This window comes from Jaculus jaculus, chromosome 1 (assembly GCF_020740685.1).
Source record: "Jaculus jaculus isolate mJacJac1 chromosome 1, mJacJac1.mat.Y.cur, whole genome shotgun sequence".
NCBI lineage: Eukaryota > Metazoa > Chordata > Mammalia > Rodentia > Dipodidae > Jaculus > Jaculus jaculus.
In genome coordinates, this window is record NC_059102.1 from 223,984,851 (window position 1) to 224,011,301 (window position 26,451).

At 55.4% G+C, this 26,451-nt stretch overlaps 1 protein-coding gene across 8 annotated transcripts; it reads right to left on the bottom strand.

The window, feature by feature from the left end:
* Positions 1 to 1,399: 1,399 nt before the first annotated feature.
* Mast3 (microtubule associated serine/threonine kinase 3) lies at positions 1,400 to 24,659 on the bottom strand. Of its 8 annotated transcripts, none has more exons than XM_045148619.1 (28): positions 24,527 to 24,659; positions 24,272 to 24,361; positions 15,383 to 15,471; positions 15,238 to 15,307; positions 15,067 to 15,087; positions 14,542 to 14,620; positions 14,061 to 14,221; positions 13,870 to 13,945; positions 13,476 to 13,685; positions 13,062 to 13,163; positions 12,850 to 12,982; positions 11,969 to 12,027; positions 11,500 to 11,585; positions 11,183 to 11,391; positions 10,797 to 10,935; positions 8,505 to 8,637; positions 8,232 to 8,397; positions 7,894 to 7,995; positions 7,150 to 7,272; positions 6,607 to 6,716; positions 6,347 to 6,483; positions 5,750 to 5,991; positions 5,297 to 5,512; positions 4,802 to 5,028; positions 4,387 to 4,509; positions 4,064 to 4,200; positions 3,794 to 3,975; positions 1,400 to 3,173 (listed from the first exon to the last, which is right to left on the bottom strand). In XM_045148619.1, the coding sequence occupies exons 1-28, from the start codon at positions 24,571 to 24,573 to the stop codon at positions 2,653 to 2,655; spliced, it is 3,990 nt and encodes a 1,329-aa protein (XP_045004554.1). In that variant the 5' UTR covers positions 24,574 to 24,659; the 3' UTR covers positions 1,400 to 2,652. The 8 variants fall into 8 exon arrangements, with proteins under 8 accessions (XP_045004554.1, XP_045004551.1, XP_045004561.1 ...); XM_045148616.1 differs by having other exon boundaries at positions 15,238 to 15,310; XM_045148626.1 differs by lacking the exon at positions 15,067 to 15,087.
* Between the last annotated feature and the right edge of the window lie 1,792 nt (positions 24,660 to 26,451).

A 26,451-nucleotide genomic window follows, 5' to 3' on the forward strand; every position in this document is an offset into this window, starting at 1 on the left:
CCAAGGGTAAGGAGCCAGACGCCTGAGTGGTTCCGGAAAGAACCGAACATACTCCCGCGGGACTAGCAGGCTGCGATTTGCCACGAGACAAACGAGCGTGTCCGGAAACAGCCGAGCGGAAACGGGTTGGGTGAACTCTCGTTCCGAAGCTGGACTCCGTTGCACTGTGAGCTCGAGCGCGTCCGGAAATGGCCGAACATGCTCCAGGCGGATTGGCTCAACGGAAGCTGAATCTGAACACCCGAAAGAGCTCGGTCCCAAATAAGAGACCTTGGAGGTTTACTCCCGGGTCATGCCAGCTTCCGGGAACTGCCGAGCGTAATCGGGATGTGAGAGCAGAATCTGAGGGCAGAGGGACGCCCGAGCGCTTCCGGAAACTGCCGAAGTGCGGCGGTTCCCGAGGGCTAGAGAAGTGGCTGAAGCTAGGAGAACCGCGGCCCAGAGCGGCGGTCCTAAAATGAGGCGGAGCCGGAAGCGTTCTCATGGCAACCTGGTGCGTCCGGAAACCCAGCACGCGCGAGAACGTGGCGGACGGGAGCCCTGAAGCGCGATTGTTTCCGGAAGTAGCTGAAGACACTTGCAGCTGGAGGCCTGATCAAGACTACTTCTGAACTTGGCGGGCACTCCGGAAGCAGCCGATGGCGCTCGGCTGGGTTCAGGTTTCCTTCCACAATAAAAAGCTCAGAGATGGCTATTGATCTGAATTTTTTTCGAGGTAGTGTCTCGCTCTAGCTCAGGCTGACCTGAAACTCACCATGTACTCTCAGGTTAACATCAAACCTCACCGAGATCCTCCTACCTCTGTAGAGCTAGGATGTAAGGCGTGCACTATTGGAAACAGAATGGGGCACCAGAGCCTCTAATCGCTGCCAACAAACTCCACACGCCTGTGCCACTTTGTCCTTCTGGCTTACGTGGGTACTGGAGAATTGAACAGGGGGTCCTCAGGCTTTGCAAATAAGCTTAACCTCTGAGCCATCTCCTCAGCCCCATCTTTTTTTTTTTTTTTTCTGGTTGTTTTTTTAAGGTAGAGTCTCAGTCTAGTTCAGGCTGACCTGGAATTCACTTTAATCTCAGGGTGGCCTCGAAAACTCTGTGAGCCTCCTTCCTCGGTCTCCCAAGTGCTGGGATTAAAGGCGTGAGCCACCACACCTGGCTATCTTTTTCCCCACCTTGAAAATAGGAATTTGCTATTGCCCTCACTGGTCTGGAACCCTCCCCCCAAAGTAGCTGACAGACTTAGATGAAGTATTTTAGGACAGCAAGCATGATGGATGCTTGTAGGGAGAAAAGGGCTGTAGGTAGCTGGAAGCAGAGCAGAACTACACAGCTTTTAAAACCCCCTTCAGATGCCATTGCAACACCAGTCTTCCCCTTCTCACAAACGCACACTGAGACCTTCTCTGTGAGTGACTTTATTCACCACCAGCCCCAGGAGGATGGAGGACAAGCCATGCAGCCTTGGTCTCCCTCAGGCTCAGGCAGTGTTGGGTGGAGGCAGGAAAGGTGCAGGGTGGGCTGGAATGCCAGGTGGGCACAACCTCCATTCAGGCTGGCTGTGCTCCATGCTCCTTGGAGCGCATCTGTTAGGGTGCAGGGACCGTGCGGTGACAGCGATGAGAGCAGGAAGCCACTGGGAGAAGTGTTTGGCACACAGAAGTGCTTCCTGGAGTCACTGAGGTTAGTCTTGTCAACGGGAGGCAGCTCAAGTAGAGTGCAAAAGCCATGTTCCCACAGCCACAGTGGACTCATCTCAGGGAGACTGTGTCGCAGGCTCAGGCTTCTGGGCCTCGGACACAGATTTGTCCACTGTGGACAGGTTGTATGTGATGCTGGGAACGCAACATGGGTCTGGCAGCGTGCTAGGCAAGCAGTCTGCTGAGGTCCTCTGCTACATTCAAGGCTAACCCTATGGAATGGGTGGGCCTTTCTGCATAGTGAACACCTATTCATACCTCAAAACCCAGTTTTCACAAACTCCCCTTCAGACTCTAGCCTGGAGTGGGCACTAAGATAGTAGCAGATGGTCTTCAGAACCCATCATCACTGGAGTTACAGTTTTGTGGAGAAGACACATCATTTATAGACTCAGTCATATTTTTACTGGGGTGGGTGGGGTGTCAAGGCAGGGCCTCACTAGCTCAGGTAGACGTGAAACTCTCACTGTAGCCCAAACTGATCTTGAATTCACAGTGATCCTGTTGCCTCAACCTGAGTGCTGGGGTCACAGGCATGTGTTACTATACCTGATTTCCAAATCATATCCAAACTGGGCCAGGCTTGGTTGCATCCAGTGAAATGGGTCTTGGGTTACAAGTGCACAAATGTACTCACATTTGAAAACTACAAAACTAAAAACAACAGGCTTGTCCAAAGTGCTTCCATCTTGGCCCAGAGAGCAGGGTCTTGGGCTGAAACCAGGTAGCCACCCTCTCCAGGCAGCATGCCAGGCTTTTGCTTATAAAAAGGAATAAATTACTTGCAAGGGTTTGCTATGTACATAACATCACCTGCGCTCTGAGCCTGCCCTTCGTGCTGGGGACCCATACCACAATACCAGGAAGGCACCAGCTTCTTGCCTGCCATGTCCCCATCCAGAAAAGACATTGCACGGAAAATTCATGGGACTGAGGCTAGGGACAGTGGTGGCCATTAGTCCTTGGTGGCCAGTCCCAAGGCCCCTGGTCCAGTCTCGGCGCCCTCCACTGCAATGTGTGGCACAGAGGGCCGGGGCCCAATGGGCTCCTCATCGAAGCTCACCTCCTGCACAGCCTCCTGTTTCTTGAAGGAGTCTCGGCGCTCCGACAGGTGTAGCCGCCGCATGATGACCAGCTCAGAGTCGACCCCAAGCCCACGTCGCCCTCCATCTCCTTCCAGCCTCTCACCAGTGCCCAACTTGTCAGCTGACTGGCCTCGTCGCAGCCTGGGCGACCTGGCAGGGATGGGGATGTGCCCTGGAAGGGGCGAAGGCGAGCGTGGTGGGGGTGCTGGCAAAGGCGGGCAGGCCAGTGGAGACGGTGGTATGCTGCTGGTGGACTTGCGTCGGCCAGTCTTGTGGCGAGGTGGCCCGAGCTTGGCAGCCAGGCCATGCAGCGAGCTGGGGCGGGTGTGGCCAGTAGCCGGAGAGGTGGGGCTGCTGGAGCTCGGGGACACATTGGGTGGGGACGCTGCATCTGTGGGTGACAGGTGCAAGGCTTCGGTGTTCCCAGCCTGGATGTAGGCCCTGGGATGACCAAACTTGACAAAGCCTGTATCCTTTACAGTTGCTGACTACACACACAGCTTGGGAGTTCCCCTGGACCAGAGTTGAACCCCTCCTCCATCAACCCCCACCTGCTTCACCACCTCCTCCCAGGAGCATTCCCTGTTTCCCTTTTGCACAGCCTGTCTGCCAGTGCTGTCTGACTCTAGCTTAAATTCCAGGCTTTTTGACATAAGGCCAAGTCATTACCCTTTCCTGTTCTAGAACAAGCTTGTTTTTTTGAGGTAGGACCAGGCTGACCTGGAATTCACTATGTACACTCAGGGTGGCTTTGAGCTCATGGCGACCCTTCTACCTCAGCCTCCTAAGTGCTGGGACTAAGGGCAGGTGCCACCAAGTCCAGCTAGAACAATCTAATACCCAGATCATCTCTAACCCAGCTCAAACAACCTCCATGTCTCCCTATTGCTTTTATTTTTATAGGGTCTCATGTAGCCCAGGGTGGCCTCAAATTCCTGACCTTCCTTCCTGCTTCCACCCAAGTGTTGAGCTGGCCAGAATGCCACCTGGCTGCCTTCCACACCCACACACCTGCGGGGGCATCCGGGGCTGGGCTGCGGCAGGGTGTGGTGGGGCTGGGGGACAGGCTGTGTGTGGGCGAGCCGGGCAGGCTCTCACTGGATGACAATGAGTGGTGGAGGCCAGAGGAAAAGCTGCGGCTGCCATGCAGTGTGGAAGACTGCTTGGAGATCTTCTTAAACAGAGACTTCCGCCTGGGGACAATGTGAATGGACAGGGTGAGGGGCTGGGACAGGCAGGGAGTGCTGGGGCTGCAGGCCAGGACACTCCTGCGCAGCTCACCGGTCCTGGGTCTCCCGCCGGCGGCTGCGCTTGCTGCGGCGGGCCATGCGGCCCTTAGTCACACTCTTCCGGGCTGGGCCCACCTTGATGGACGTGTTCTCCAGGGCTGTGGTGCGCAGTGAGATCTTGTTGCCACTCTGGGGGAGGGGGGGAGAGAGGGAGGCAAGGTCACTTGGGAGGCTCCCTGCCCTGGTATGGTTAAGGTCCCTTCACTCTATCCACCCAGCCTGGTCAATGGTTCCTTCCTGTTTCATTCCCCTGCAGGAGCTCTTTGCCACTCAACAAGGCAGCGGTGGAGGCAGGAGGGAGGGCCGGAGCCGCACCTTCAGTAGCAGCTCCACCACATCCATGTGCACCAGGCCCAGCACTGACTCTCCGTTGATGTGTGTGATGAGGTCCCCGGCACGCAGGCCCGCCTCCTGTGCTGGGCTTCCCTCCTCCACGCTCTGCAGGCATAAGGACACAGCCAGTGCAGTTAGCCCCAACGTCCAAACCTGCCCACTAGTGCCAGGCAGGGTTGGCTGCAGGAAGAACCTGAAACTGAGGCCTGGAGCAGTAAACTACAGTCTCTGGTGCTAGGAACTCTACAGTAGGCATGACAGCATGTGATGGCAAGACAATGTGGAGAGGAGCATAATGTGCATCCTGCTGGCAGTCCACCCGTCTCACCTCTCATCCCCCAAATGGACCAAAAGGGGCTCACCCTCAGCTTGAACCTACATCCCCATCCACACTAACCCAGACAACGTGGTGAACGGTGTAGACATCACTGTCGCCCATGTAAACACGAATGGCACGCAGGCTGAAGCCATACTTCTTGCCCGAGCTGTGGATAACGATTGGGGGTCGCAAGCTGCCACACACTGGAGAAGGGTCCCGGCTGGGTGACGAGTCTCGGGACGAGGGGTTGGAGGACAGTGATCGCGGAGACAAGGGACTCATGAGTGGACCTCCACTGCCATCATCTGCAGAGACCGGGAAGTGTTGCTCACTCGCACAGTGCCTGGGGTGCACCTTCTTTCCCCACAGCAACCACAGAGGCACAGGGTCAAGGACCCATCATACCCAGCTTGGCACACACTGTCCTTCCACCCTCTAACCTTCTAGGGTCAAGCTGCTTGCCCTATGCTGCGACTTAGCTCTGGTCCCTGACTTGGGCAGGACCTACAACCCAGCTCATGACACCCTGCAACAGCCTTCCCATGTGGACAGATAGGCCAGCCTAGACACTACCTGCTGTAATGATGAGTGACAGAGCCGAGACAGATGCTGACTTGGGCACGCGTCCCCCACTGCTACTGCCAGAGGAAGCCCTGGACTTCTCAGGGCCTGGGTCTCGTGGGCCCCCGAGGCGGCGGCCCCTGCTGGCTTCCAGGGACCGAGGCGTTGAGTGCCGAGCACCTGTGCTGTTACTTCGGAGGCGGGCATGGCTGAGGGCAGCTGTGTCAGCTGTGGGGACATGTGGGGTCAGCCCACTTCTCTATCTCGCCACAGGGCCCCATCCTCACCCTAGGATGCAGAACGTGTTGACGCAAACTGCATACTATTTAGGGGTGTAAGGCCTCCATGCAACCCCTGTCCTCTAAAAGCCTTTGTTAGCTCTGGAGAAACTTCTTCAACCTTCAGAACCCATTTCCAGTAGCCCCTCTGGGAAACTTTCCATGAACACTCCTGGACCCCACCTACCAGAAAGGCTGGAGGGCTTGGGTGTCACTGGGGTGGTTGGCAGTGGGGGGTCAGGCTCCCCCAGGATGAAGATGGGCTTCTTGGGGTCTGCAGGGCCTGGGCCTGCTCCCTCGTCCTCAGATGAGAAGGCAAATTTGGGCATCATGTCCAGACTCACAGTGCTTAGGAGGGAGGGGTTAGGGCCCCGGTCAGGCTGAGAAGGTGATGAGTGACAGGAGGAACCAGGTGTCCAGGGCCTCAACCTGCAGGGGAGGAGCCACATCTCAGCTCAGCCTAGACAATGAGGCCATGCAGGGCCAGTACAGGGAATTCCCTGTGTCTGCCTAGAAAACTAGTCAACTTCTCAAGCCAGCCTCCAGTGCCCACCTCCAGCTGACCTGTGTATGCTGTGCATATGCTTCTAAGGAGTAGTGGGAGCTTGTGAGCCATGCTCACCCCAACAGCAGGGAGGGCAAGCAGTAACCTCACCGCCACAGAGCAGGGCTGCTTCATGTCTGCTGTGCTTGGGGAGCAAAGAGGCCTCATGTTTCACCTCACCCATTTCTACTGGGCCACTGGGAAGCTCCTTCAACATGACCTGTCTCTTAGTCCACATACCGCACATCCATGCTTAAGCGTCGACCATTCTCCCCTTCACTGCTGCGCTCCCACCCTTCCTCCCTGTCCTCACTGAAGCTCCTCTCTGCCAAGGTTGGCGTGGACTGTACAGCCAGGAACTCAGAGCTGCTGTAGACCTAGGATTATAAGAAAGACAAGAATGGGCTGGGTGTGGCAGTGATGCACACCGGTCACCTCAGCTGCACAGCCAAACTCTTTCAAACCAATGCAGACTAAGCATCGCTCCACCCGGGGCTCACCTTGCTGAAGCGGTGTGAACAGGAGGAGAACTGGGGGATCTCGGTGGAGGACTCCTCGTCATTGGTCTCATCATCCTCTGAGCCCAGGTGGCGGTAACGCTCTGAACGTGCTGTGGGGAGAAAGGACAGTCTCAGGTGGTGTTTCTGATGAGGAACCATCAGTGCAAAGCCCTGAGGTAGACAGAACTCTGCTGGGTGTTTAGGATCCACAGGAAGTTTAGGTGGCATACATTACACTCTGTTGTGTCCCCAAAACCTATGCAACCATGGCCAGGAATTCTTGTCCCTGAGCCTGAGCTTCCTGATTTTAGAAATCAGGATGTACGCAGGGTACTCAGAGTGGGCAGGAATTCTGAATCTCAAATGGAATCAATGGTCCTTGTTTTAGGAGCTTGAAGAAGACCTCTGATGCAGTGAGTTCTGGAGGTGGAGCAGGAAACACTCTGTGTTGAGAGGGAGCTCTGAATGGGGAGCACATTCGTCTGAATGCCACTGGGCACTTGACATGACAGAGCCTGCCCTGGGAAGGGAAGGGGTACTTACTGTCAAAGTAGCTGGTGTCGTCCTCAGCTTCAAGTTGTGGGATGAATTCAGCTTTGTGTCTCAGGAGCCCGGCCCAGTCCAAGGCCCAGAAGAAGGGGTGCTGCTTCACTTCGTGGGTGCCACCTACAGACATGCCACTGAGCCCTCTGCACCTCTCTCAACTTCACTGCTGCTGTCTACAGACCACTATTGAGCCCAGTGACTCTAGCTCCACACCTCCCTCCCAGAGAAAGAAGTTGGGGAGGGGGCATGGACCAGGTTCTGCCCTGGGACAGGCCTGTTCCCAGGGTTCTTTGTAGGAGCCACACCCTCTACAGTCCTTTCCCTGCAACTCTGTTCCCCAGGGTGTGCTCTGGGCTGGGGCTTTGGCCCAGAACATTGACCCTGGTGACATCACAGACTCATGACTCCCTTGGTTGCAGGGCTCCCTCTCTGTGAGCACCAGACTGTACTAGCTTGCTATTGCTTCTAAGATCTTGTGTGAGTTTCTATGCACTCCTATGCACCCTTCAAAACCCCAGCTCCCAACAACATCCTTCATGCAGCTTTCCAAGTAGGGCCTTTAATCCTAGCACTTGGGAGGCTGAGGTAGGAGGACTGAAGTGAGTGTGATCCTGATCAGCCTGGGCTACAGTGAGAACCTGTCTCAAAAAAAGAAAAAAAAAACAAAGACGACAAACCAAGCCTGGCTGTGAGGGTAACAGCCAACAGCTGTCCACATCAGTCAACTGACCGACTGCTTACCAGTGCCCAGCCGGTCCATTGGGCTCTGGCGCAGCAGCCTGGTGATGAGGTCCTGAGCATCAGCTGGGAGCGCCTCTTCCCCATCTGGCCACATGATCTCATCTGAATGAGAAGGGAGAGATGGGGCAGCTCACTCTAGTACCTGACACTTGTCACTCATGGTGCTCCAAGTTATCTGTGACACCCCAGGCCCTGCCCAGGCTGTACTCCTGCATGGAGACCACCTTTCCCTCGTCCATCTGCCACCCCACCCCCCAGCCCACCCCTGCCATGCAAGGATGAAAGCTGCAGCTCAAGTCTCTGTCGAGCCCCAGGGGTGGGGAGGGCAGGACACGTACCGCTGACCACCTGTCCAAATAGTTCCTCAGGGGTGTCCCCAAAGAATGGCACACAGCCCACAAGGAACTCGTACAAGATGACACCCATGGCCCACCAGTCCACTGGCTTCCCGTAACCCTGGCGGAAGATCACTTCGGGGGCAATGTACTCAGGAGTGCCGCACACCTGTGTGCAACGGGGACACTGAGGTTAGGCCTCATCCAGGGAGAGACAGGGAGGCGGGTCCCAAATCACATCTTTCTGCAGCATGTCCCCAGGCCTGGGCCTCATACCTGCTTGTCCACGAACTCACGGGCATCCTTCTCAATGTGACCCTCGTACAGGTTGGTGGCCATGCTCATGAGGCCAATCTTGGATAGGCCGAAGTCGGTCAGCTTGATGTGGCCGAGGGATGTGATGAGCAGGCTGTGGATGGGCAGTGGGACACTCAGGGTGACTGTCCACTGGCTCTGCCTGAACTGCCCTACCTACTGAGCTGCTATTGAGCACTTACTGTATACACCTGACATTATGCATCCATGGACACCACATCCATGGATTCAACCAACTGTGGGTCTAAAACACTTTTTACAAAGTTGTGTTTACACTAAACACACGTGATTTTTAAAAGTAAGTATTTTCTGGAGCTGGAAAGACAGCTCAGTGGTTAAGACACTTGCCTGCAAAGCCTAAGGACCCTGGCTCAATTCCCTAGTACTCAAGTAAAGCCAGATGTATAAGGTAATGCGTGCAGCTGGAGGCCATTTGCAGGGGCTCGAGGCCCTAGTGCATCCATTCTCTCCCCCCACCCCTGCTTACAATAAAAAAAAGTAAGAAATTGAAAAAAAAAAAAAGAATTATTTTTCTAAGCTGGACAGTGGGACATCATGCCTGCAGCACTCTGACCAGGAATGTCACCCATAAGGGTTTCCAAGTCTACTGAAGGTCTGGAGTACATGCTTGCAAAGCTGTGGCCTGGGCTCATCTCCAGAAGTGTCCATGTAAGCCTAACACAAAAAAGTAGTGCAAGGCCCAGCATGGTGGCACATGCCCTTAATCCCAGCATTGGGGAGGCAGAGGTAGGAGGATGACTGTGAATTTGAGGCCACCCTGAGATTATGTAGTAAATTCCAGATTAGCTTGGCCAAAAGCGAGACCCTACCTCAAAAAAAAAAAAAAAAGTAGTGTAATTATCTAGATCTGGGGCTGGGTCATTTGCAATGGTAGTGGCAAGAGACACCCCCTCCCCATGCAAGCACACACATGTGCAAATGAAAAGAATGAAGCAGAATGTTTTAAAAGGTGAGCTTACAGAAGGATATGCATGGCTTCTAGGAAGCTACAACACAGGGTCTCATGTAGTCTAGCCTGACTAATGGAGTCTTAACTCACTATATAGCCAAGATTGACCTTGAATTTCTGATCCTCATGCCTCCATCTCCAGAGTTTTGGGATGACAGCTGTGTGTCACTACACCTGGTTTATGCAGTTGGGGATGAACTGAGGGCTTCACATATGCTAGGCTGGCTCTCTACCACTGAGGCCCAGCCCCAGGAATCTCATTTTCTCAACCTATTATTTAATAATTGATTCATTTGGCATTTCCTGTGTACTTGGGATCTATCAAGAGGCAGCTCTTAGCCAGGTGTGGTGGCACATGCCTTTAATCCCAGCACTTGGGAGGCAGAGATAGGAGGGTCATCATGAGCTCGAGGTCACCCTGAGACTAATAATGAATTTCAGGCCAGTCTGGGACAAAGTAAGACCCTACCTTGATAAACCAAACCAACCAAACAAACAAACAAAAAAACAGCAGCCCTTTTTGCATACTGTGTATGTACACTGCTTTCTGCTGTTTGGACTCCACAGACTATCAAACCACAAGCCAGATATACAATAGGTGCCAAATGCATATATGCTAAGCCACCTGACCCTGACACTTCCATCTCCACACAGCAAGCATCTGATAAACATGCTTCATATACAGACGGTGCTCAATAAATGTGTGGCCCTGTCTTCTGTACACACATATGTTCCCTAAGTGCAGAGGAAGGTTTGGAAAAGCAGGTGGCCCCTTGTCTCCCAAGCTCCCACACAGAACCTGGCATGTGGTGCCCACTGGCACTGTAATAAGCGGCGGTCCCAGCCCCCTAGCAAATGCTCTCACTCTCCCTGCACAACCACTCAGCAGCTGAGCAAACCTGCTGGGTGTTGCCTTTACACTCAACTCTATATATGAAACTGCCTGTTAAGCACCCTGCACACATCTGGTCCTCACCTGTGCAATGCCCTCTGTTCTCCTTCAGCACCTCCCTTGCATACAGCAGGTGACTGTTAACTGTAAACTCTCCATTTGTACACATCAGATACTCACTATGCACACCTGCCCTGCCTTCCTGTCAGTAGGGCTCTGAGATGCCAGTTCAGTCCAGAAAGGCAAGGCTCCTGAGCCAGCAGCCCAGAGGCCCTTCTCTGAACAGCTCCTAGCCACTGACCCCAACCTCTCTGGTCCCTATCTTTCCCCACTGTGCCCACAAGCCTCCCCAGAACCCTCCCCATGATGCCCATAGTCCCACCAGGCTCACTTGTCAGGCTTGAGGTCACGGTGCACGATGCCGTAGTTGTGCAGATACTCCAGCGCCAGCACCGTCTCAGCAAAGTACATGCGTGCCATGTCCACAGGTAGTGGGCCCATGTTCTTCAGGAGCGTGGCACAGTCCCCACCTGCAGATGCTTCAGGCTTCAGATGGGTGGAGGCGGAAGCTGCCTCCCCCCCACAGCTCCACTGTCTGCACACATCTGGTGCCTACCAAGTGCACACCTCCTCTCATCCTGGGCTACTGACCTGCCTGAAGGTCCCCAAAGACCACGCCCATGGGCATCCATTCTGTTGACCCCATACAGGACGTCGATCCTGCTGCTCCCCCCACAGGACATCCCACCTCCCCCAGCCCAGGGCACCCATGCACACCTTCCACATACTCCATGACCATGCAGAGGTGGCGGCGTGTCTCAAAGGAGCAGAACATGCCGACTACGAAGGGATTCTCGGCGAATGTGAGGATGTCACGCTCCACGAACACCTGCTGGATCTGGTTGCGCAGGATCAGGTTCTGCTTGTTGATCTTCTTCATTGCGAAGCGCTGCCGTGTGTCCCGGTGCCGCACCAGGTACACAGCCCTGCAGATGACATGGCAGGCAGAAAGGTGATGGCCACAGAGGCACCAGGCCCGTGGGCACCAGGAATTGCCCACAGAGAAGTGACTGCCAGGGAGCACAAGGACTCACCCATAGGCCCCATTGCTGATCAGCTTGATGGTCTCGAAGTCGCTCTCACAGGGCTTCCTCCGGGATGAGCCACCCAGGGCATGGCTCTAAGGGAACAGAGAAAGCTCAGGGTCCTAGCAGGCTACTAAATTTTCTGTGTTACCTGTCGCCATCCTGATGACCCACACAACTTCCTCCCATCCAGCCTTCACGTTCTTCACTTCTTATTCAATCTCCTGGGAAAACACACCTTTTCCATGCCTCTCCAGATCAGCCCTGGGCCACCTCCATGCTTGCAAGACCTCAACCCTACCGAAGGCTAGGCCCGCCTGCTGGCCACCTGACAGAAGAGCCCTCAGGACTTGATCCTATGCTACTTGCTATCTTTCCTCAAAGTCACGTGTGTTAAGCATCTAAAACTTCAGCAAGCTCAGCCCCCCTTCTGGACTAACCAGGATAGTAGGGATGGGCCCAAAGCTCTGGAGCTCACCTCTGGGGACTCAGGAGCTGGGGGCTGTCCATCATCAAGGTCACTCAGAGGCACAATCTCTGTGAAGGTAGATAGGGTTGGCCTGGAACCCCTCAGCCTCCCGCCTGAGTTCTGGGAAGGCAATAGTGTGCTCCCTCACTGGGTTCCTCCTTGTCACCCAATTTCCTGGGGCTCATCCTGAGCTGGGACTAGGTGTGTCTTTGGCCAGCTCTTATTATTTTATTAGTTTTTGTGAAGCAGGGTCTACCTCTGCCTCCTGAGTATTGGGATTAAAGGCATGTGCCACATCGCCCAACCCAGCTCTTACTATTCTGCCATTCATTCAAACCCAGGATCCTGGACGATGTAAGGATTAAAGAAACTTCTAGAGCCGAGCATGGTGGGCAGAGGTAGGAGGATTGCTGTGAGTTCCAGGCTACCCTGAGAGTCCATATTAAATTCCAGGTCGGCCTGAGCTAGAGACAGACCCTACCTCGAAAAAACAAAAAACAACCTTCTAGCCTTCTAGAAAGACTGACGAACTCTGGATGGCTCAGGGCTCTGGGTCTCTGCTCCCCACATCTCCTTCAGCTCAGGGAGCTGCTCCAGAGAGACCTCAAGCACTCCCCAGATTCAGCTTGACAGTGGACCAGCAGCTAGTGACCTTTGATGGCAGAAGGGGGTAGAGCGTTTTGGGGGTCACAGAGAGAGGCTGGGTCTGGGTGGCTGAATCCTGAGTTCCAATTTAGTATTCTCCATCTGGGAGCCCCTCGCCCTGGCATGCCAAGTGGGACAGTCTACCCCATAGCCTCAGCCACCATTGTTTGGCCACTTGATGCCTCCCCAATGCAGGGACAGTTCCACAAATGCCACTTCTGAGCCAAGACATCAGCCCACCTCACCTTCCAAAGGATCCCTGGCCAGGCCCAGCTGCCCGATAATGTAGCGTGGCAGGTCAGTCTTTATGCCGTGGCCCTCACGGGCCTGGCCCTCAGCAGCCTCCAGCACATGGTAGAACTCTTCAGGGTCGAACTCCTGGGCACAAGCAGATTGTCAGGCTGTAGGGTCCCACCTACTGCCAAGGGCCACCACAGCACTATTCCCATGTCCTCACCAGACACTCGAGCAGCCGTGCTGGCCGTGATATGATGACCAAAAGCTTGCGAACCAGCTGCACAATGAAGCCCACCTCCTGGCTGTCTGAGCGCAAGTGAGCCTGCAGAGAGACGAGGCATCACTGGGGCTGCACCCACCCAGGACCCCATACAGAGGCAGGCACCCTACCACCAGGGCCCTGCCCACTCACTCCTGACACACCCACCAAAAGTGGCGTAGCCTCACTGATAGAGCTTGCCCAGGATGCCATCCAGGATGGTACCTGAAGGCCACAACCCAAAGTGGGCGTGGGCTCCAAAAGGTCCCAACCCCTTGGAGAACTGCAGCTTCTAATTGGGTGTCCACTCAGATCCCACCCAGTGTGGGCGTGGTCTGGCCTAGGCCCACCCTATACCACTCTGCCCACACGCACATCCTGCAGCAGCCGCTCCAACTTCTCCTGCATCTCCAGGAAGTAGCGCGAGGTGACCAGGGCCTCGCCTGACTTGGCTAGGCAGTCCCGGGCCAGCTCCACGATCTGGTGGTGGATGAAGCCCAGGACGCCGTCCGCCAGTGCCAGGCGTGCACCTGGTGCGTAGGCAGCTAGGAAGTCTTGCAGGCGGCCCTCCATCTGCGCAGTGGCCTGGGTCAGGGAGAGGGCACATGTCAAAGGAATCTTAGGATGACTAACAGGTGGAGGGTGGGCAGGAAAGGCCAGTTAAGGGAGGAGAGATAATGGGCATAGACAGAAATTGGGTACATCCAGCAAGGCAGTGCAGTGGAGGGGACCCAGGGGCCGGTCTGGCTGGCCACCAGGCACTGCCCACCTTGGGGAAGCGCTCCCGGTACACGTGGTTCATCATGACAATCTCATTGTCGAAGGTTCCCGATGTGCGTCCTGGGCTGAAAGGGCGATGCAGGGAGGACTTGTGAAATAGGACCTCATACTGAGCTGAGGGAGGTGGGTCTAAATCACAGCTGAGGGCCAGAGGTGGAAGAGGGCGACTATGATCCTCACCTGAGGCTGCGGGAGCGGGGTCGCAAGCGTGGGGAGCGGTGGCCACCCTCATCATCAGCCACACACTCAGAACTGCGGAAGTGTCTAGACAGGAAGCGCAGCTCATCTGGAGTGGGCTGGAACGGAAGCTGGTGGAGATGCTCCCGGGAGGATGAACTTGACTGGCAAGAGGGCAGACATCAAGGTCAGAGCCAGGACTCCAACACCACCCAAGGCTGAGCCCACCTGCTGGTCACCAGACAGTAAACCTCTCCAGCCTATCTCATGCATCCTCCAAAACCCCACCACTGATGCTTCCCATTCAAGAAACTCTTATCTACAGCCCCAAGTCTCCCTCTGGTCAGAACCTGTCTTCAAAGGCTGGGACATCTGGGGGAATCACTGAAGTCCCACATGCTCAGAACAGGGTATGGAGGGGACAGCCAAGATGTCTGACACCCGGGAAACTCCCACCTATCCTCCCCAGTGGAGCTGTAGGTACCGAGACAGTGGAGCTGGGTGTGTTGGTGCCATAGCCGGAAGAAGGGAGAGATGCGAGAGACCACCTCCTTCCATCTGCCCTGGAGAGGGACAAGAACAGATGGCAAGTTGGCCCTGTCCCTGTGATTTGTAGGGACGCAAGGCAGGCACCATGGCTCCCTGTGGATTCTGGCCCCTCTGGGGCTGGGGGAAGGGCACAGGCTACACGACACCTTCATCTCCCAGGCTACCTCTCCCAGCTGCCAGTGTGCGCCACCCAAGCTCTGCTGTAGGGTGACATACTGGCAACCCCCACCAGCTCAAGGATGCCCTGAGGGCCAAGCTTCAGCCCCTGTTCCTAGACATGCCCTCAGCACCCCACACAGGGCACTGCACACAGCAGGCACTCAGTATTTATTATGTGAGTAAGTAAGCTCAAGAGCCCAGCACACCATGCTTGAGATCTATATTATGGTTTGTTAGTGAGTTAGTGGCTCTTATGGGCTGTGGCAGGGTCCCTCCTCCTGCCTGGGCATTCTACATTTACCTGTCATTGTGTGGGAGGAGGCTGCAGTTGGCCATGGGGAGAGACCATCACAGGGAAGTCAGGGGAAGGGAGGGAAGGGAAGAAAGCCAATGAAGAGGCTGCTGTGGACACTCAAGTTTGTAACCCTGCCAACCACAGGCACAGTCCCTGAAGCTGGCCAGCAACACTCACCTCCTTGCAAAAGGGAAGTTGACAGCAGATGCAGCTGAGAAGTTCCGAGGACTGTCCAAGGGGCTGCTGCCTGCTGAGGGGAAGGTGGGGAAACTGAGTTGGGGTAGACAGGACCCAGCCTCCCGCCTAGAGCTCCCACACTCACCAGTTGGCACAGACAATGGTGACAGGGGCCGAGAGAGAGTGGGTGAGGGCGTCCCCACCACCAAGCTTTTGCGGTTCCCGCTGCGACAGCTGTGGAAGGAGGGGTTATGGTCAGATGGCTGACCCAGGCCTGAGGCTCCAGGACCACGTGCCCAGCTGGGTACACATGGAGCAGACAGGAAGTTAAGCTCAACCAATGAAAGTCCCCAAACTGAATCACTCTGGGGGTACTTAGCCCCTCTGTCTGGTGGACAGGGTCTCATAAAGCCCAAGCTGACCTTGAACTCTGGGTCCTAAGGTCTTGATCTCCTGATGACACTTCCTTTCTGCTTTTTTGTTTTGTTCTGTTCTGTGTTGATTTTTGAGGTAAGGTCTCATTCTAGCTCAGGCTATCCTTGAATTCACTCAATCTCAGAACTAATCTTCCTACCTCTGCCTCCCAATTGCTGGGATTAAAGGTGTACAACACCACGCCTGGCTCTGATTTTGTTTTTGAAGCAGGGTCTCACTCTAGCCCAGGCTAACCAGCTGGAACTCACTCTGTAGCCCCAGGCTGGTCTCAAACCCAGAGATCTTCCTACCTCAGCCTCCCTCGGAGTGCTGGGATTAAAGGCGTCCACCACCTCACCAGCTCAAACTTTCGTTTGGATCCATGGTCACCAGATAACATCACCATGGCAGGATACCACACTGAACAGAACACTCTGACAGGTTCCTCGTCCCCACACTTACAGATGCAGAGATGGTAGAGACATCCCCAGGGTGTTAGGCCACGTCCCCTACCTAGAGGCTACTGTCACCTCAGTCTGACCCAACACACAACCTAAAAGTCACCTTCCTCACCCCCAAGGATGTCTTCTGCATGCCTGACCTGACTCCTGCCTACTTTTCCTCACCATACCCTATGCCCCTTCTGGCCAACACCCTGGGCCTATGTCGCCCCCGCCTGGCAGCTGGAAGTTGGAGACACTTGTTCCTGCCCCCACCCCTGGCAGTCGCTGGGCAACGGAGCTGACAAGCTCAAAGCAGCCCACACAGCCAGGCCGCCAACGCAGCTCAGCAGGGAGACAGGCGGGGCGGGGGCTCCACGCTGGGTACATGGAAATATGGCGCGAAGATACCATGGATCCCACACACCCTATGTTGTCGCCTTTTTCTGGACTTATTCTCCTAGAGCTGGGCTGGCAGAGGCCACGCCCCCAGTCAGTTAAACCACCCAACTGGTACATGTAGCAAAATCCTAAGCAGCAGGGTATGGTGGCGCCTTTAATCTCAGCATTTGGAAGGCAGAGGTAGGAGGATCGCTGTGAGTTCGCGGCCACCCTGCAAGTACACAGTGAATGGATTCCAGGCCAGGCTGGACTCGAGTGAGACCCTACCTCAATAAATAAAACCCCCAAACAGTCCCGAAGGGGTGGGGGGATACCAGCTCTGTTACCCAAACAGGGAAACTGAGGCAACGGATGTCAAGACCTAGCCTGAGGTGCCAGTACGGAGGTGAATCCCTCCAGTCGTGGCAGAATTTCCTGCCAGCCTGCTCCTCACCGTACATAGGGAGGCCACATCCTTCCCCAGCTTCCCCCCCTGTTGGCCACTTGCAATGGCATGGGTTTGGCCCACACCTCTCTGGCTTCCAGGCCTAGCCCTGGAAACACAACGCAATCGGCCTCAAGGATCCCAAGCACTGCTGCACATCCCAGCGACCCATCTCCCACCACACTATAAACCATGCCATAGGACCTGGTACCTCGGAGGTAATCTAAACCCCGGACTCGGCATTCAAAACCCTTGCCACCCACACTCTTGGGCAAACCCAAACACCAGCACAGCGAGGTTGGGGAGCTGCCTGAGGTCACACAGCCTGAGAGCAGCTTCGCTGGTCGGGTGGGATACGGTCCACTCCGCTTGCTTAGCCTCTTGGCCTAGCAGAAGAGGAAAAGGCCCCAAGAGACTGCGCCTTGCCTAGGGTAAACCCCACAGCTACTGGAGCTCCTGACTCGCCACCCACGGGCTGCAAATATTTGCGTTTGAGCCAACATTTCCGCTGAGCGCGCCACGGGACAGACCGCTACAGTTTTTCCAAACTTCTGAGCAGCTCAGAGACCACGGTTCGAATCCCAGTCCCGTACCAAGTCTCCATCCACAGCTGGGACACTGGTGGCAACCCAAACACCAAGTGTGGGGGGCTGAGGTGGGAAGACGGTAACGGGACCCCGGGGGACACCCACATCTTTCCAGAAACGACCTACCCCTCCCCCTGCCACCACGCTGGGTGGCCGCGCGGCGTCCCTACCTTTTGGAGCGCTGCAGCAGCGCACCCTTAGCCAGGCGGCTCCGGTGTCCCGGGGCCGCCACCGCTGTCCAGTAACTGGGGTCGGACATGCTGCAGCGATGGGTGCCGACCAGGCCCGCGAGCCCCGCCGCGCCGGGACGCCGCGGGCTGCGGCTGGGGGGGCGGCCGAGGAGGAAGCGCGCACCGCGCGGTGCCCAAGAGCTCGGGGGCGGAGCCTGGAGGGGCGGGGCTTCCCTGGGGGCGGGGCGAACGGGGGCGGAAGCGGCTGCAGCGCAGTGAGCGGGAGGGTTGGAGGGGCGTCGCTATGGCTCAGGGGGGCGAGGCTCGCTGTGGCTGAGGGCGACGGGGCGGGGCGTTGCTAGCTTACAGCGGCGGAGGCGGGTCGCTGCTATGGTGAGGCGGGGCGTGAGGGGCGCCTCTGGTGTTGCTAGGGCCCCTGGGTGACGGGGCGGAGCGTTGCTAGGGCTCCAGGCAGCAGAGGAGGAGCATTCCTGGGGGGCGACGCTGGACGCCCGGGGCAGCGGGGGTGGGGCGTTGCCACGGCTCTGGACGGTGGGCGGGGCGTTGCTAGGGACCTGAAGGAACTCCGAGGTGTACAGCCTTCCCGGTCCCCTTTCCCTACCGGTACCGGTACCGATTTGTAGTGAACGCGGAGCAGCATGCGAAACCCAGGAAGCGCGCTGACAGCGCTGGGCCGCAGTACCCGTCACTAAGTAAACCAGTGACGGAGCAGGCATATAGCACACAGCGAGCACCAAATCAATACTTCCTTCCTCCTCTCACAAAGCCCCCACAAGCAAGGTGGGGGTCATACTAAGGGCTGCACCCTTTTTGGGCCATGGGACATTTTGGGTCTTGGTCTTCATCAACTGTGACAATAAGTGGAAAACAAATGAAGAATGTTTCCAATGTCAAAGTGGAGAGTGCAAAAGAAGGCAAGCCAGTGTGCTGGTGCATGCCTGTTGTCCCAAGTAGGAGGTTCAGAGTTTGAGGCCAGCCTGGGCTACATGAGACCCTGTTTCCATGAAGGAAAGGAAAAGGAAGCCGGGCATGGTGGTGCACGCCTTTACTACCAGCATTCAGGATGAAGAGGTAAGAAGAATGCAGTGAGTTTGAGGCTATCCTGAGACTAGGTAGTGAATTCCAGGTCAGCCTGGGCCAGAGAGAGACGCTTACCTTGAAAAAGCAAAAACAAAAGATTGGGCACGCCAGGGCCTCCAGCTACTGCAAAGGAACTCCAGACACAAGCATATGTGGGTACTAGGGAATTGAATGTGGGTCCTTAGGCTTTGTAGGCAAGTGCTTAACCATTGAACCATCTCTCCAGCCCTAGGGTTTTGTTTTGTTCTGTTTTGGTATGTTTTGTATTTTTGGTTTTTCGAGGTAGGACTTCACTCTGGCCCAGGCTGTCCTGGAATTCACTAGGTAGTCTTAGAGTGACCTCAAACTCAAGGGGACTCTCCTACCTCTGCCTCCAGAGTGCTGGGATTAAAGGCATATGCTACCCTACAGGACCATCATTTTTTTTTTTTGAGGCAGAGTTTCACTCCAGCGCAGGACGACCTGGGATTTACTAAATAGCTCAGGCTGCCCTAGAACTCAGCAATTCTATCTCAGCTTCACCTCCACAGTGATTAGATTAAGGGTGTGCATAACCACACCTGACTCAGGAATGCAGGAACCTGGTAGGTGGGCTGGCAGGAGCCCAGTGAGGGGCAGGGGCTGCTTCTGGAGGAACCACCCCAAACCACCATAAGGGCCCTGGAGAGTGTGTGGCCTGTGGACTTGTATTGAATTGGAACAGGGCCCCAGCCTGGGTGGGTGTGGCTCTAGGGACTCAAGAGGGAGTGGAGCCCTGAATTCCACACCCTCATCCGCCCACCCCACATGTGAGGAACATACCTCAGCACAGACAGCTGCAGGGAAGCACTTGTTCCCTCATCCCAACCACAGCTGCCCCGTCCACTTCACACACTGTCACCCTGGCCACCCTTGCAGCACTTCTTCCAGCCCATCTGGCCTCAGTTTCCCCCACTGCAGAACTCAGCTCTGCCAGCAGTCCCGAGGGCCCACCGCCTTACTGCCAAGATTCATTACCCACCTCTCCTGCTCAAATAGCCTCCATGACTCCCTATTGCCCTCACAGAAAAATTAACACTCTTGGACAAGTTCCCTCTCAGGGCTGGGATCATAGTGGTGTCCTTGATGCGCTCTTGGACCACTCTGCCTCCTGCTGCTGCTTAAATGGCAAAGCCTAGCTGTGTCTTCCATGTCCATGAGATCCATTCTTAGTGGGACTAGTGCCTCCTTCCTGCCCTCCCTACCTGGCCACAGGCACATCCCATACACCCTGCATTTTGTGTCCAGGGCTTTCATCGCCCCTCACAGTGCTGGTCCTGCAGGCAAGTCCAAGGCCAGCTAGCAATCATCCTCAACACTCACACCAGGAGCCTCCTACCAGCTTCCATTCTTTCACACCACCAGCCTCAAATGAGCACCTCCTCCTTTGAGGGAGCCCAAGGTTCTAAATGAACACAGTAAACAAACAGATGTGCATGTCAGCAAGGTGTATTTGTGAATTTGAGGCCACCCTGAGACTACATAGTGAGTTCCAGGTTAGCCTGACCTAGAGCAAAACCCTACCTTGAAAAACAACAACAAAAATGCTTTAGAGATACTTGCTCAACTATATTTATTGCTGCTCTATTCACAATAGCTAGGAGATGGAACCGGCCTAGATGTCCCTCAACTGATGAATGGGTAATGAAAACGTGGTACATTTATACAATGGAGTTCTATTCAGCAGTAAAAAACCAAAATGAAATTATGAAATTTTCAGGGAAATGGATGGACCTGGAAAGGATTATACTTAGTGAGGTAACTCTGGACCAGAAAGCCAAGTGCTGCATGTTCTCATATGCGGATCTTAGCTACAAATGTTTGAATTTGCATGAGAGTTGGGGTAAAACTTGGTAGCAGAAGCCAGTAAGTTAGAAAGGGGTTTGTGATGGTTAAATTTTGTGTCAACTTAATCTGTTTAGGAATTCACAGATATTCCTCATAAGTGTGTCTGTGGGGTTGCTTCCAGGAAGGATTAACTGGAGGAGGAAGTCCTTCCCCCAGGGTGAGCCCTTCCCCAAAGTGGGTGTCCCCTTGCAGAAGGGGGCTTTATCTAAGAAGCTCTAGGAAGGAAAGTCTCCCCTCCTTCCACCTGGCTGCCAGTGCTGCTTGCTGCTTTTCAGTGTGGACTGAGGACCAGCGTGGACTGAAGAACAGTGGCTCTCCAGGAAACCTCTAGGTCTTCAGTGCTAAATTGGGAGTACTGAGGCATCCAGCCTCATGGACTGAGCAGCTACTGGGTTTCTTGACTCTGGCTTGCAAACTGCTATCCAATAAATTCCCTTTTAATACAAGTTATTCTATCAGTTCTGTTCCTCTAGAGAACCCTAATATAGGGATATAAGAGAGGGAGGAGAGGGGAGGACTTAAGGAGATGGTATTGTATATATGGAAATAGAAGAACAGACTAGTGGGGGCAGAAAGGCCTAAGTGAGGTCAGGGGAAGAGATTGAGTAAAGGAAGTGTGGAGGGAGGGTTAATCAAAATCTAAGAGGTATGAATAAATCATATGGAAACCTACTTTTTTGGACAACAGCACATCCAGAAGCCATAGATTGTTACTAGAAAAGTTTCAGCGCCAGGGATGGGATACTTTCCAGGGAGTTGTTGGCCAGGGAGGTCCCTGATATCCCCAAAACATTACAGGACATTGCCGAAGCTCTTGGTTTCCCACCAGAAATGGATGGTAGGACCCTATTGCTGAATACCACATGCTTGGACTGCAAGGCCACTGAGAAATCCTGCTGCAGCTGAGTTGAGAACCTCCTCCCTGTAAACCAGCTGATAGAAAGCTGGAAAAAGCTATACTGCATGTAGCTCTATGGGACAGAGAGAAGCCATCAGTGGAAATAAACAGTGGACACTGCAAGCCTTAAGTTTGGCTAGCCAGGCTAAATGAGCCAACAGGTGCAATAGTGACATGTCTGTTATGGGGAAAAACAACCACTCTCTAATTGGATTTGAGGCCTGCTCCACAGGAGGAAATACATGCCTGATACTGAAAAACCTATGACAGGGGAAGTCATGAGCCCTAGGGGTGTACCGTCTGCTGGTGTCTGGCTACAAGCATGTATCATACTCAACAAACTACCTGGTAAGCACTTCTGTAAATGTTCATATCCATGTATTAATGTTACTCTCACTTTTGATTAGAGAAGCTACTCTTTTCAGGTGGTGACCTCTGAGATGACTCAAAAGATGCTATAGTGCTGAGGAGTGACAGAGGAGTGCTCAGCGCTGAGGCATCTCTATCACACATTTTCAAGGCTCAGGGTCCATTGCGGAAGAGGTGGCAGAAAGAATGTAAGAGCCAAAGGAAGGGTAGGACTCCTTACAACACACTCTTCCAAACACAAAATGGCCTGGATATTCATGACTTTGCAGTGCCTGGCACTACCAACACAAGACCATCATAATAGGAGGAAATGATGATGACTGGTCGTTGTGGCCCATGCCTTTAACCCCACTGCTCAGGAGGCAGAGGTAGGAGGATAGCCGTGAGTTCAAGGCCACCCTGAGACTACATAGTGAATTCCTGGTCAGTCTGGACTAGAGCAAGATTCTACCTTGAAAAACAAACAAAAAAAGTTTTTTGTTTTTTTTTTTAATTTAAAAATCCCTCAAGTCCAAGCACTTGGCTTGGCTTGGGGCAAGGATGTGGCTGGGATTTAGAGCCCAGCCTAGAATCCTAGTGAAGAGATTCCCAGGTAGGATTCCCAGGGAGGAGGGAGCGTGGCTGAGAGGCGGAGCCCCCCCTTAGGATCCTAGTGAGGAGGGGGGAGTGGCTGTTCCAAGGGAGGACTAAGCTGAGAACATGGCTTGGGGCAGAGCATGTGCAAGGTCCTTGGTTGCACCCCAAGCATCACAACAAAAACAAAACTGAAGCTGGGCATGGTAGCACACTCCTTTAATCCCAGCACTCATTCGGGAGGCACAGGTAAGAGGATCACTGTGAGTTTGAGTCAGCCTGGTACTATATAGTGACTTCCAGATCAGCCTGGGCTAGAGTGAGACCTTACCTCGAAAAAACAAGAACAAATAAAACCCTGAAACTAAGAAAACAACTTAGAGGAAAGTGGCCAGGTATGGAAAGAAGCGGTACCAAGGCTTCCCCTGTGGTGGGGTGGGTCAGACCCGCACACAGAGGAAGGAGCGACGGAACATCTGGGTAAGGAGATGGCAGGTGGAGAGGTCTGACGTGGGATCAGCTCTACTCTGAGGTCAGGTGACAGCAGTGAGGGGTGGGAAGGCAGATGGGGGAAGCCTCAAGGATCTGTGACTTCTGAAGCCTTTGCTTCGAATGGGATGTTACTGCTAGGATGCTTAGCGCTCAGCATCTTGTTCATACTCAGGTGTAAATGGTTGCCAAGAAAATCACGTGAGGATCCATCTTTACTCCCTCCAGCAGCACAAGGGAAGGAGCCAGAGGCAAGAGCTCTGCTGCCCCCTGCTGGCGGTGCCTCTGCTGGCCATACCGTAGCCGCCGGCCTCACTCCAGCCCCAAACTGTATTTCCTCCTAGTAGAACTTGCTACGCCACACCCACCACCAGTGTCCCTCCCTGTCACTTCGCTCTCACCCTTTCTCAGGGTGCCCCTGAGGTGCTCTGAGGTCCTGTGCCTCCCCCACCTATCTTCCCACTAGTGGTGGGGATGACAGGGGTGGCAGGAGACCCTGCTTCCCACCGGGTGACCCACTATCTTTTGCTTGGATGTTACCCTAGCCACTCTTGTTGTCAAAAGACCTTCACCTTCCAAGCATCCTAAAAAACAACCCTTCCACCTGCTCCGCGACCCTTGCAGAGTAACCCCAGTGCTAGATGCGAACCTTCCACACAGGTCTGTCCACACCCTGCTGCGACACCACTTCCCCAAAAGGTCCCATCAGGGCAGCCTCATTTGTCCCTTCGCTTTTTCAGTACGCGCTTCCTCACCCAATTGATATCCCCCAAAGACAGGACAGTGGATACTTGTCCACAGCTACTGCATGAGTATCTGGCACACAGCAGGTGCCTAGTAAGTGCCCGCTGAGTGTGAGTTGTCTGGCTAGACCTACTGTGGGTTCCACACTGTTCTTTCCTCCAAGGTCTAGGGGAGCGTGCTGAGCGCCTCTCCTATTAACTATAGACGAAGCCTGCAAGTGAGTGACAAGACGTCATACCGAGGCCGCGCTGGGCACCAGGAGGCCTCCAGACGTATGTCATCAGGACAGGCCTTAGTTTCTTCAACTGGCAAACGGGATCGGGCACGGCGCCTCCCGGGTGGACGCTAGGGACCTGGACAGAACTATCCCTTGGGGTGGCAGGCTCTGGTCTTCGGTGCCACCTGCAGCTTGCGCTCACAGAAGGGTGAGGGCACCGGGTCCCCGAGGTCACAGCCCGGTCGGGCCCTGGGAAGCCAGCACCTGCCAGTCTCAGGGCCAACCCTACAGATGGCGTGTTCCCGGGTAGCCTGGGCGGAGGTGCCGCACCGTCACTTACCTCCAGGGCTGCAGGCCCAAGGAGGGGCTACAGGGACTGCACGGGCTGCCGGGACTCAGCAGGGACGGGCTCTGGTTGCTCGGAGACAGACTGCAAGACAGAGGCCGGGGACAGTGACCCTGCGGCCCGGGCTGCGGGGCGTCGCGCAGGCCTGGAGGGCGGGGCCGGGCCGGAGAGCCGGGAGGGCTCCCCGGAGGCGGAGGTGGCGCCTGCGCGCCCGCTGGGACAGGGGCTCCCTCCGGGCTCGGTACTCACTCGAGCGTCAATGCGGGCACGAGCAGCTTGTCCCTACGGGACTTCATGGCTGCGCGCAGCCGGTCCCAACGCCCCCACGCCGGACCCGAAGACCTCCCTGATTGCGACGCGGTGGACGCCGACAAGGGGCTGGCGCTACTGGCGGGCGCGGCGCGACGTGGGGGCGGGGCCTCGGGGCGCGGGGCGGGGCCTCGGCGATGAGGGGCACGGCTTCGGGCCGACGTGCAATAGTGGAGGGTGGCCTACGGCCGAGGGGCGGTGCTTCCGGAGGACGGGGGCGTGGTCCACGACGCTGACGCCCCGAGCTCGGCGAAGGGGCGGGGCGCACGTAGGGGCGGGGCGCACGTAGGGGCGGGGCCTGGGCTCGAGGGCGGGGCTTGATACGGGACTCTGGTTAGAGGGCGTGTCGGCAGAGGGGCGGGGCTCTAGGCTGTCACCCGCACGTCTGCCCAGCCGGGGACCATGAGTCGCTGCGTGTGAGAAGCGAGTGGCAAACACAGTCGCCACCCTCTGCCCGGGAGAACACCAAGCACCCCTGGGTCCCCCGCTTCCGGAAGGGCGGCCCCTTGGGGCTCCATCGCCGGCCCCAGGGACCTCGAACCCCACCCCACCACCGCGTCCCCAGACACCGCGGCGGCGCCTCTGCCAGGAGCGTCGTCCCACTCGCTCTCCCAGACCTGGGCCCCCGAGTGGACCGAACCATCGCGACACTGGTAGCTCGGTGTGAGCCAAGCCCCAGGGAGTCTTTGGTCCCAGTGTGCTCCGTGGCCGTGGACTTCACCCTCCGGCGAGTACCCAGCTTGGCCAACCTGCTCTAAGAGCAAGGTCCGGCCTGCCCTCTCCTTCCGCTGCACCCAGACACGCCAACCAGAGCGGGTGTCTGAGCTGGGGTCCACTCCGGTCTCCTCCTCTCCCTCCGCCTACCGGTGCTCACTCCATTGCCGACCTCGGGAACACTGCCCACGCCTGTCCCTCTGCCCCGGAATGTTACTATCCCCCACACTTTCTCTGGCCGTTTCTCCTCTACAGATCTAAATTAGTGGCCACCTCCTCCCAAAGGGCACCAGTCCTTGTCTGTCTCTTTACAACAGGGGCAGGAACAGGATGAGCTGTCTCTGTCCTCAGTTCCTCCAACATGATAAGTGCTCAAAAAATGTGTAGTGATTCCTCTGAGAAACGCGCCCCCCAAAGAAGATGGGGTGTCTGCAGACACATGCTTCCAGCCCACCAAGCATGTGCCACCCTCCTGGACTTTCTCCCATCTGGAACCCGGGAAGGCACTGAACAAAATGTTCTTTGAGTTTTGGGGTCCCCTAATGCCAGCCAACAGGGATGTCACAGCACTGATTGGATCCATAGCCCCTAAAAAGAACTCAGCTCCTGTCAGGGGAGGCATCCAAGCCTGGTCCAGTGTACTTGGCTTACATTTATTTTTTTCTTCTCAGTTTTTGTAGTGCTTGGGACGGAGGCTGCATAGTGCTGCTCCACAGTGGAATTACATCCCCAGCCACCGGGTTTTTAACACAGGGTCTGGTTCTGTAACTCAGGCTAGACCAGAACTCACAATTCTCTTATCTCAGTGTTGGAAGTGCTCAGCTTAGAGCTGTGTGCCACCACACCACACCACACACACCACACCACACCCAGCTTGGGTTGGATTAAGGTGGAAAGTGTAGAAATTTTTTGTAGTAACTATTAAATTCACACCACCCAAAGCCAAAGGGCTTCACCCAACAAACCAGCCCCAGGTGAACTCACCCACGTCCACGGCGTGGCAGGCTCAACTCCTTCTGAAATTAAAAATAAAGTGGGGGTCATCTCCCAGAAGGCAATCCCTTTCAACCCCTGGCCAGGTCACCCAGCATACCCCCAAATCAGACCTTTCCTTTCCCAGCACTGCCAGACCTCCTTCCTGTGCACCACAC

Bases quoted from the DNA above. Each gene is read 5' to 3' on its own strand.
- Mast3 (XM_045148616.1), bottom strand. From the start codon at position 24,573: ATGAAGTCCCGTAGGGACAAGCTGCTCGTGCCCGCATTGACGCTCGA. The intron at 8,638-10,796 runs GTGAGCCTGGTG...GCCCATCCACAG, and splicing joins CGTGACCTCAAGCCTGACAA to CCTGCTCATCACATCCCTCG. The intron at 8,398-8,504 runs GTATGAGGCCCA...CGTTGCACACAG, and splicing joins GTGAGTTCGTGGACAAGCAG to GTGTGCGGCACTCCTGAGTA.